The 11,895-nt window shown below is 40.4% G+C and overlaps 1 protein-coding gene across 1 annotated transcript; it reads left to right on the top strand.

The window, feature by feature from the left end:
* On the top strand, positions 1-2,341 carry neurod4 (neuronal differentiation 4). Its single transcript, XM_086068723.1, has 2 exons — positions 1-153; positions 777-2,341. The coding sequence occupies exon 2, from the start codon at positions 783-785 to the stop codon at positions 1,830-1,832; it is 1,050 nt and encodes a 349-aa protein (XP_085924849.1). The 5' UTR covers positions 1-153; positions 777-782; the 3' UTR covers positions 1,833-2,341.
* The last annotated feature ends 9,554 nt before the right edge of the window (positions 2,342-11,895 follow it).

Below are 11,895 nucleotides of genomic sequence, written 5' to 3'. Positions count from 1 at the left end.
CAGCACGCTCGAGTCATTTTGGGATGAAGTCTCCATGCGCCCCAACGGCCAACTGAGTTTGGGACAGTGGCATATACGAGACAAACGTACAGACTTTGGACTTTCTTTTTCAGTTATTCATATTCTTTTTTTTTACTTGAGCGGCGTGAACAGGTGAGTTCCACTTGATTTGCTTTACCTCCAAGTTGATTTTAAAGACAGCTAGACTGCAATATATATTTTTGGTGCAAATAATTTTTGCATAAAATAAAACAAATAGGGCATCAATAAATAAAAAATGCCATTTAAAATATCTGCAGTTTGGATTAAATTCATAAATGCCATTATTTTGTCCCATTTATACAATTTGGTGTACTATTACACTTCACACCCATTTTCTTCTGTAATATTTGCATTTAATAATAATAATAATAATAATATATGTAGACAAAAAAATGAATTTATTTATGATAATAGAGCTTTTTTTCCCCAGAAAGTGGTTGATGTGTATAAGTTTGTTGATTTTCATGTTGTCCCTTTTAATCTTTGGGCTTTATTTGCTGGGTAAATCCTGTCGTGTCCTAGATTGACAGCGTCACAGCACCACACAAGGGAACAATTCATCATCTCATTATTTTAAAGCACAACTCACTATATTACAATGCAAAACATCTAAAATAGGACTGATTTTCAGACATCACCATATTGGGATGAGTGAGCTGTTCACATTGCGGTGCTGAAATTGGGTCTCTAAAGACTCATGGATTGATTCTGTGCACTGTCCTGTGTTCCCTCAGAGCAAAATGATGACCAAGCCATTTAGAAAGAGTGGCGATGTGAGTGATCTGGTGGGCTCCCTCGCTTGGCTGGATGAAGACAGCAGCTCTCAGGATGGCGAGGAAAGCCCCGAGATGAGGGGGCACCACGTCCTGATCGAAGGAGGCAGACACTCCTGCTCCGAGCTGGGCAGTGAGGACATGGAAGAGGAAGAGGAGGAGGATGAGGAGGTTACTGGACCGAATGGAGAAATGGCTCCCAAAAGAAGGGGCCCCAAGAAGAAGAAGATGACCAAAGCTCGCCAGGAGAGGTTCCGCGCCCGCCGCATGAAGGCCAACGCCCGGGAACGCTCACGCATGCACGGACTCAACGACGCGCTGGACAGTTTGCGCAGAGTGATGCCCTGCTACTCCAAAACACAGAAGCTCTCAAAGATTGAAACGTTACGGCTGGCCCACAACTACATCTGGGCGCTGTCTGAGGTGTTGGAGAACGGGCAGTCTCCAGAGAGCCACGGCTTCATGGAGATGCTGTGTAAAGGTCTGTCACAGCCCACCAGCAACCTCGTGGCCGGCTGCCTGCAGCTGGGACCCACGCCGCTGCTCATCAACAAGCTGGAGGAGAAATGCGGAGGCCCAGGGTTGGGCGGTGCGGGGGGTCAGGCCAGCCATCCCCTCAGTTACCCATCCCCGGGCCTCCCCAGCCCCCCTTATGGTTCCCTGGAGGCATCCCACCTCCTCCACATGAAGGGATTCAAGGGGCAGGCTTTCGATAACTCCGCTAACGAGTGCAGCAGCGGCACACCGCCGTACGACGGGCCCCTCACTCCCCCCCTCAGCATCAGCGGCAACTTTGCCCTCAAGCAGGAGCCTTCGCCCCAAGAATCTGACAGGAACTACACGAGCCACCATTACCTGGCATCCCACCATTACTCCACGTCCACAACTGCTGGCCTACCTGGGGGTCATCAAGGTCACCCGCTCTTTCAGGCGTCTCGTTATGAGCTGCCCCTGGATGTGGCCTTTGACTCCTTCACTTCCTCTCATCTGCTGGCCTCTCAGATGGGGACCATGTAAAAAGACACAAGCAGACGGCCGCACACACTGACTGCGTCGAGACTGCAGTGGTTTGCATTTTGGTGTTGTGATAGAGACATTCCTCACTTCACATTCATCTACCTGATACCTTTGATATTTTATTTATTTGGCTTTGTTATGATTTGAGGTTGATTTTTGGATGATCACCACTGTTGGAATTGAACAAAGGGCATCAAACAAATTCAAACTTCCCATCCGTCTTAAATTCTGAGGCCTGCCGCCATTGACCGCCTCAGCATCAGAGAAGCAATGATTTATTTATATTTGTATTTAATATTTATTTTGATCTTGTCTTGTTAAAAAAAACAACACTGTATTCTCTCAGCACTGTTACTTTGGTTTTGTTTTGTCTAATGTTTTTCTTGGTTTGTTATCAGACAGTCCCTGGCAGCTGTACTGTATTTAAGTTATTTATTTGAGGTCTTTCAGGTAATTGTTCATTGGATGTCACTATTTTTTGGTATCATTGTTGTAAATATTTTGCTGTTTCGCACTTAATTGAATAAATATTCTTATACAGAATTATTTGACAGTTCCATAGTCATATTTTGTTTGCCCCCTGTGTGTAATTTTCTTCCTACAAAAAGTATAAAACCTTCTACCAGTACAAGTAGTGAGTAGTCACCGTTACCAATACCCATTACTGATATTATTAGTACATTTGACACACACAAAAAACAAAAACAATAACACATAATTTTAAAGAAAGACCTTTCCCAGTCTAGCATTTTTTCTGTAAAATTGCAGGAAATTAATAGCAAGTTTCCTTTCTTTTAATTTCTAACTTCTAATTCATGATCATAAAATGGCCAATACCTTGAAATAAAGCCTGGTGTCGCCAGATACCGGTACCTGCTATCGGTACCTGCTATCGGTACTACTACTTGCCCATCCCTAGTTAAATTCCCTCACAAACTTATTTTCACTATTGTTTAAAAATGTAATCCCAAAAGAACCAACATTACATTTTGTTGATGAAATATTTTATAATTTTGCTATGATACTAATAAATAAATTACAATAATCAAAAATTTCGCTACAGTTTAAAAACAAGAAAACCAAACTCCAAATTATTTTTTCGTATTAACAAAATCAGAAATCTGTTTTCCTGCATTTCATCATGTTTCCCAAATTTTAAAAGTTGGTTCTCACTATACATTTTTTGTTTTGTAAAATGGAGTCCCCATCAAGAAATCTGTTGCAGGATATGTGAGCAAGCACAATTTGCTTCACAGTCTTCTTCTGTGATCTCTACTAGGTCATGTGAGACCCCGTTGTGGGCCATGGGAAACAGCACTAGTGGAACAGGTGAATGTGGCACAGGCTTTCTCTCAGTCTCTCCCACATGTCCCAGTTTCCCATCTAACTCATGCCAAAACACTGTAGGGCAAAAAGACATTTTTCATCCACTGGACAAAAAAAAAAGGGGGGGGGGGCGGAAAACTACAAACATGTTTACAGGCAACAGACCAAATTAGGGGCTTTAATACAGTATGCAGCATGCTCATCAAGCTGTGTATCATCTGGCTGAGTTCCTCGTACATTTATATCACTCCTCTAATGTCAAAAAGCTGAGTTTTGACTTTAATGAGCACGGTGAGAGACTTGATGGCTCTTGAGATGAACAAAGAACGGGGTGGCGGAGTGCAGCGACACGGCGCTCAGAGCAAGAGCTCGGTGTGTACGACAGTGTTTATCCTGGTGGTCCTTCAGGCAATTGTTGAATGGGAAGGTGCCTCAGAGGCTGTTGTCCAAAAGAATGTTCCCCCTCTTCAGATACCTCTCCAAAGGTTTGTCTTTTCCAGTTCAGGCAACAGGGGTGAAAGGCTGGAGGAGAAAAAGGGAATTATTGTTTTACAGGGCGCCACTGGTCTATTGTGAGTGCAGCCTGTTCTTTCTCTTGACCTGTGACCCGTATTGTTGTGGGGTTCGCTCGTTTGGGGAGGGCAGACAGCTGGGGGAACTGCAGGGGGGGGCTGATGGACAGCTGGGCCAATTTGGGAAAGGAGAAAGAGGAGAGTGAGAGCATGCGAGCGGGATGGCAGAGAGAAAAGGGGATCAGTGTGCTGAGGGAAAAAAAGTTGAAGGGGAAAGGGAGGTCGAGGGCAGAAGAGGTGACTGGGGTCCTTGCTCTTCATTCACAAGTTTGTCCTCTCTGCTCCTGTGTGTCAGCCTTGGCATATAGAAGTGACACATAGCTTTACACACAGGCAGACGTTTGGCCTGTGAGAAAGTACTGACAGAATTTGCTGGCGCACACCCTCTTTGTGCTGTTTTGCCGGCGGTTGGGGCAGCGAGTGTGGATTATTCCCCTAAATCCGAATGTACAGCATGAGCGGGTTCATGGGAATAATCCACGTCAATAAATCCTGCATACAAGATTACAAGACAAATGAGAGGTCTTTCATCTTTCTGGATGTGAATACTTTGTCACTGAGTAATGTGATTTTAGTAAGGATGACTTATGTCTGTATTGTCATCGCATGTGTTTATTAGATTAGGCCTCTTTGTCACATAATTAGATAGGTGACCAGACCAAGGCTGTTGTGTTGTTGTGACCTTTCTCCTTGTTTGGCCTTCCCTATCTACCTGCACTCCTGCACACTTTGGGAGGACCCAGCCTTGTGAATTTGGACACACACATCGTTCCGGTCAGTTAAACTTTTCTTTTAAAGGGCCACAAATAGAAAAAATAGAAAGATGGTAGGATCATTTCCCCCCTTTTCAATTAAGCAAGCAATTGTGCATGGTTATACTTACAGGCGATATGGCAAATAGTTTAGGTTTAAGTAACCCAGGTCTTTGGGGTGGCCCCCAATTCTGCATCCCCACTAAAATAGACCAAAAAGATGACCATATTTGAGGACTGTTAATGAGGAGAAATAATGAATAGAAATTCTGTTACTATTTTAGCTATACATTTATTTGTGTCTCTGCATATCTAGAAAAAGTTTATTATTAGTAGAAGTGGTAGTCCCCATTAAAAAAATGAAAGAATTGCAGGCAATGTCAAAAGTTATTTCTTTATTTCTTTATTTTTATTATTTTGTATGTGGGTGTGTGTGTGCGTGCGTGCGTGCGAGTATTCATTAGTTCACCAAAAACCTATTAAAAAATCCCATACCGTTCACCTAAACCGAACACTGCTGTCAGGAGACCCGAGGAAGGATCAAAGTAAAGAAAGGAAAGTGAAATCCAGCACCGACCAGACACCACCCACCACCACCCGGGCCACCAACCAGAATCCTTCACCAACCCCAGAAACATCTAAATTGTAACAAATCAGGGAGACCTCAAGAGACCAAAGGAGAGACTGAGGAAAGGAAGGAAGAAAAAAAAGAAAAAAAAGAAAAAAAAAGGACAGTGGGCCACAAATGGCCCCCGGGCCGTAGTTTGTTTTTATTATGTAGAACACGGCTCAGGGAGTTTAAAAGTAGGAAATTAATTTTAGAGCGGACAGGCCTTCTTCCACATTTGGCACAGAAAGGCTCCACAGCTCAACCTTTTTGGCATATATAAAATAGATCAAATCAGAATATACCGTTTCCAGCAGTTAGTGGTAGCATAATATTGTGAGCGTTAAAGATAAAAGGACGGGTGAAAGTTCGCTCAGTCTACGATAGAACAATATTGCCAATTACAAACAAATGAAAAATGCATAAAAAGAAAGATGAATGGCAGCAGTTGCAACGACCCCCCTCAAATTGTTTGATACTGTCCATATGCAAAACATGTTTAATAGAACAATCATGTTTCAGTAATAAGGTAAACTAAATAAAACGTTCCATGATACATTTTTTGTCACTATTCAAAACAGTTTCCAAGTGTCTTAATAAAATGTATTTTGGGATAGGATAAAAAATGAGAGGACACTTGGAATCACTTGGTTTTAATGGGTGGTTCCATCTCATGCAAACGAGCCACGGTTCACCACGCCCCAGGGCGTAAGTTTGGCAAAACCTATTGATTGCGACTACGCATTTTTGTGTTTTCAACAAGCCTAAAGTCTGGCTACAAACATATTTCACGCACAAATCCAATATAGCCTAATCTTCATTTTACTGTCCAGGTACTCCTCCAGATCATTATCGTTTGATGACTGTGTTTTACAATACAGGCTGAAGCGTGTCCTAATGGGAAGGGAAAACAAGCTTGCCAATGCCCCCTCAGCTGTGGTGACTGGGAGGTGTCATTTCAGATATCTGCACTCAGAACTTCCAACCCCAGTTGTAACATTCTATATTACCAACAATATGAATCTCAACTATTTCTCAGGTTTGGCACAATGCCTGCTCGCCATCTTCTCTGGTTCTATTTTAGTTTCTGTGTGCTATGTATACCTAATCCACGAACCAAACAACAGTGGCTGGCCACTGAAATGAAAAGGCCCTGATCCATAGGAGCTAGATTGAGGGATAAAGCATTGTGATTAAGATTGTATTAATGGGGCCATAGGAGGTTGGAAGGCTTTAATCAGTGTCTGTGTGCCAGTAATCCCTCAGCCTTTAAGCTGGGCCGAACACAGTGATCCCCTCCCTCCTCTTGGGGCACACGCACGCACACACTGGGATGTGAGGTCCCAGGTTTTGAGGTGGAGAACCCTGAAATGGAGAAGCCTTAAGAGCAGGTGGTGGAGATGGTAGTGACCGAGTTATGAAGAGCAAATCATTTATTTGTACATTCTTGGACTGTGATTTCACTTTGTCTTTTTAAATGTATTATTCCTGAATAGAAAGACATTTGCTAGCTCGTGGATTATCCAGCATCTTGAAGCAGACTCATTACCTTTGGGTGGATGCAAGAGGATACGGGGTGGGCCTTCTCCACCCAGGGTTCTCTCACAGTATTAGCGTGTGGAAGTTAAAGAGCTTCTAATGGGATCTGGATGCTGTCGTGTTTACCCTGGCCCCCTTTGCCCGCCCACTGCTTTGTGGAAGTTGCTGGGCTTTGGGACTTCACAATAGGCCGAGTGTGGGGACAGATGGAGGTCCCTTTTGGAACAGGGCACAAAAACAGCCAAGGTAGGAGGGCCAGGGTGTCTGAGAGCCTGAACAAGTGCAGGGGATGTGGGATAACTTTAAAAAAAAAAAAAAAGGGAGGGGGAGAAGAACCCAAACAAGAATCCTCCATATAATCTGCTGAATATTCTGGTGGCGGTGAAAATAGTAGTACTAAGTTACCTTTTGTTCATAAATCAGGGTCAATAAGTGTTTAAAAAAAGTAATTAATTTCATTTTATGTTCTAAAGATAAGCACAGCAGAGTCTTGGTGGTGTATAGCTGTATTCAAAAGTTTTAATAAATTCAAAATATTGTTCCCACAGGTATTTTTTTAATGTTCATTTATATTGCAGGGCAGGCCAATGTTGAGAGGGTGGTCATCTTGTGTTATTGCTTAATAGTTGAGAAAAAGGAGAAACGTGGTATTCTATAAAGAAATTGTAATTACTAATGCTGACCAGCAGAGGGCAGCGTTAGCTATTTTGAGTGCATGCTTTAAGGGGATCTTCGTATTCTAAAGCGAAGAAAAGTCGCACGAAACGTGGAGACAGCCGTGCGTGTGAACGACGTGCATTAAATGCATTATATTGTGTGTTTTACAGGTAAGAGAAGGTTGCTAGAATATGATGGATGCTTATGTTTATTAATCGTTTTGTGTTTCATATTGAAGTGAGTATTGTTTAGAATGATGTTAATTATCCCAAACGTGACTTGGTAGATAAAACGGATGACAAAGTTGCTACTGCATTATTATTTTGTTTTTGGATACTTGATAACGAATATAGATTCCAAAGCCAAGACACAGCTGTGAATGTGAACGCTATGCATTAAAAGCATTATATTTGGCGTTTTACAGAAACTCAAAATCCCACAAAAATTAAATGTGTAGCGACAAACAGCATTCTGCACCACGCTACATTTGCTTTTCTAGCTTTATGCTTTAACTTACGTACATTTACCTAAATTAGAAGTTTATGGAGAGAAGAGGATCAAAAACACAAAAAGTGTGATAGTAACTTATGGTGAGGGCTTAAGAGACTAACATTTTTCAGAATCTTTGACGTTTACCATTGTCAAGGGTTTATCTCTTTATTTTTTAAAAACTCTATAATTTTGAACCTGGATTTAAAAGCATTTACACTTTATTGCTACATCTTGAATCTTTATTCATTAATATTATCCAGTAATAAAGAACACATGCAAAACGGGGGGCTGTATTGTACACAAGTACGGGCAGAGAAAAAAACTTTTACGAGTGATTTAGGTGCGTGTTATTCACGGATTTTTACGGTATCATTATTCAACGGCTTTTCATGTTACTACATTTAAGTGAGATGTTCATGTTCAAACTGTGATTAATGTTACAGTGGCTTACAATAATAATAACTATAGACCTACTTATTAGAGCTAGAAACTTTGTCTCACTTTGGGAAAACAAAACAAAACATAGGCTTACAAAACTACTATATTTTAATCTTGGTCATGAAGGTGGTACTTAGAGAATTTTTTTTTTATTGCATTCCTATTGTAAGGTGGCACCAAAACATGTCTGAATTTTATTTAAAGTATTCTCAGAGTTGCTTTTATTATCTTCTACTTTAGACATTGGTATATATAATCCATATTGATAAGGTAAACAGTATTGGAGGGCAGAGAATGTAACATTGCAAGATAATTGAGCTTGTGCTCACATGTGATAATAAGCGGCTAATTGTCTCGCAAGGGTTCAAGCAGGTCAGGCAGGAGGTTAAATGGGGCCGCTCGGTGGAAGAAGGGTGCAGTGATAGATGCTGATGAGAGAATAGGAAGACACAGGCGGTGGAGGAGGGTCGAGGGAGGTACCAGGTTCAGCAGCAACAGATGGGCCTGATGGAAGACCCAGGTTGTAAACTTTCGGCTCGCAACATCTGTCCGTTTGTCCATCTGCTACACTTATTACTGTTTACAGTTTGTTTAGCTGATTAATTAGAAAAGGGGGAAAAAACGACGCTCCGAACCATTTGTGCAATCCCTTTTGTCACTATATTAATTATAACAGGAAGAACTAAAAGCTCCGTCTGTTTAATGTGTGCACAGCGAGTATTATTAAATCACATTTATGGCTTGTAATTAATTGTGCAGGACGTGCAAGGTTCTGTTCAGTGGTGCAATGCACAGTGCATGCTTTTGCATATGAAGAGGAGAGCAAGTTGAGAGAAAAATACGACATTTATTTTGTTGAAAATAAATGGCTGCAGACAGCAAGGCACTAAACACAAATTGTGCAGTGTGCCCTTGCTTGATCTGAGACCGACCATCACCCAATGAAACATCAGATAGCTACATTTTGCATAACGTCTTCATTCTGTCAATACATTTGGTGCATTATGATGGTTGTAGAGATCAGATAACAAATATCTAAGACAAAGGTGCTACCAGGGGCCCTATGGAAAAGAAAAAAAAACACTTTAGGCCCTACAATGCCACAAACAACTGAAAGTATTTGAGGGGCCTATGAGCCGTGGAATTATAAACCATTTTCCAGCCTTTACATTGCCACTAATTCAATATATGCCCAAGATGCTACAAAAGAGACTGAAGTAAAGATGTGCAGATGAAATGTTAGTACCATATACTGATTCAGTCGCTTAAAGAAGTATATATAAAATAACAATTATATAATCAAATCAAACATTCTTATTCTTCTCTATTAAAATGCACTATTTAAATCTTATATCAAAACATGTCAATTAACTGTATGTCTTTAATCCAATGCTTCTGAATTATTTTTCATTACGCCTCTCCGTCCCCTCCCCCAACTCTCGAAACACGACTATAAATAGTATGTATCATTTGTCTATAAAATTGTTGGAACTTTACACCTCTTTAGGTGAGCTAATACTTCCGTACTCTCTGACCATGAGAATGCCACTGCCACCTATTGCATTGGATGTGCAATTACTTAAAAAAAAAAAAAAAAAAAACGTTCCCTCGGGCTACACCTGCTGACTGTCAATCACAAATGTACTGCAACACAACTGCTGCTATATTTGTGATGAGATGAGGAATTAGCCCCCTGCTGCATACATTTAACTAAGTGTACAGCTAGTTTGATGTTTTTTTGTTTGGCATGTTTGCTTTTCACAGTAACTGTTGACGCAACAATACAGTGTTATCCAGTAAGTTTAAGATTTTGAATTAAATGCCGTTCCATTAGACGGCAGAAGGTACAATTAACTTGTGTAAACAATATTTTGCTACGCTTGCAAATTTGTTTTTTCCACAAATAACAGAAGATTGGTTCCAAAAAAATAATAATTGCAAACTCCGGATATGCATGGGATTGAGTAACTGTGATTATCCGAATGAATTAACCCGTTTGCACCATTCCCATGCCCAGATAAGACCGTCGCGCAACATCTGTGCTGCCCAGAACTCACGCCATGAGCACGCACATGAACAGTTAGTCACACGGTGATTAGTGTCGCATTCCTAATGATAGTCAACACGTATTGCATGCTCCATGCATGTGAATTCCACAATTGTGAGCTGCCAATATGTCCAAACAGCCTTGTGCTTTTTTTTTTTACTTTATGACAGACATTTTTCTTTCACAAAAGAGAAGGGAGCATTGTTCCATGGGAAAATGAAGCACTCAAAATTATTTATTTTTTTACTTCTCTAGATGGTGCTTTTGATTTAAAGGCAAAAGGCTAGTGCAATGGCAATTGATTGCATTCCACTGCGTCTTTAATCCAAGAGTTCTATCGAGAGTCAAAAAGTATCACAAATGCTTCATGAAGCTACATTGTCCCCATCACTACAAATAACCCATGAACAATTATAAATGCAACATTTAACTCATTCACTTTAAAAACATTTATTTTAACTATTTGTTCATTTTTTTTTAAAGTATGAAAACCTAGATATTTTTTTGTACATTTAGAACAGATATAAAATGTGTGATTAATCGTGAGTTAACTAGTGAAGTCATGCGATTAATTACAATTACAAATTTTAATCGCCTGATGCCCCTAATTTTTAATACACTTTTTTTTTTAAATAAAACATTTTTTGTTTAATTATTTTTTTAAAGAAAAGATTATTAAAAATTAGGGGCGCCAGGCAATTACAATTTTTAATTGTAATTAATCGCATGACTTCACTAGTTCACTCACGATTAATCACAATTTTTTTTCATCTGTTCTAATACAATATAAAATATCCAGGCTTTCATACTCTTGTTAACAAAAGTGGGAACAAATGTGAAACTAATGGAAATAGTTCAAATGAATTTTTGACGTCTATAGCCGTCAATGGCAGTGAATGAGTTAAGAGTTTAGTTTGACTTTTTTTTTTTTTTTTTTTTTTTTTTTTTTAAAGAAACAAAAGTTTCCTCCTGAATTTGCTCAGTAGCAAGCGGATAAACAAATTAAGCAGTTGATCTGGGCTGAGTGGCCAGAGTGTTACATTCGACGTTAATCCAGAAGAGTGAAGGTCAGAGAAAAGATATAGCATCAAGCTTAATCCCATCTCGCCAACCGGCTTCACTCAACAAAATGAATCCCACAGGCTCATTTAAAAGACACCTTTAAACCCCCCCCCCCCCCCCAAAAAAAAATCCAAGACCATCGAACATGCTATATTGAATGGTGGATCATAATGAATAATGTGCCAACGTCAACTTGATCACACTTCTCATTTCCAATTAGCCTAAATGTCAGCGCTCCTCCCAGGGTTAGGAGAGTGTCGACTTGAGACGGGCCCTCTCAGTGTACACAGTCTCTTTCCGTATAGGCCTGTAACAGATGTTACTGAGGCAACAGTTGGTATTGAAAGGGAGGGGCTTCAGGCCATCTGTCCAGGGTCAAGGTTTGAAAAGGGATGTTGGAGATGGCTACACGTTCACGAATATGCTAAGTATGAGTTTGAAAGGAGGGAATATAGACTACATTGTAATCTAACTCAATGTGTGCTTTCATTTTGGATTGCTTTTGTGAAGTTTTTGTTGCGTTAGGGAGCTCCAATAGTTTGTGACATATGCAAACTTTAAGTTCAAAAGC

Source organism: Leptonotus elevatus, chromosome 2 (genome assembly GCF_054856555.1).
Source record: "Leptonotus elevatus isolate MCC_2025b chromosome 2, RoL_Lele_1.0, whole genome shotgun sequence".
Lineage (NCBI taxonomy): Eukaryota > Metazoa > Chordata > Actinopteri > Syngnathiformes > Syngnathidae > Leptonotus > Leptonotus elevatus.
The sequence above is the reverse complement of the archived record's forward strand: the minus strand, read 5'-3'. Positions and strand labels throughout refer to the sequence as shown.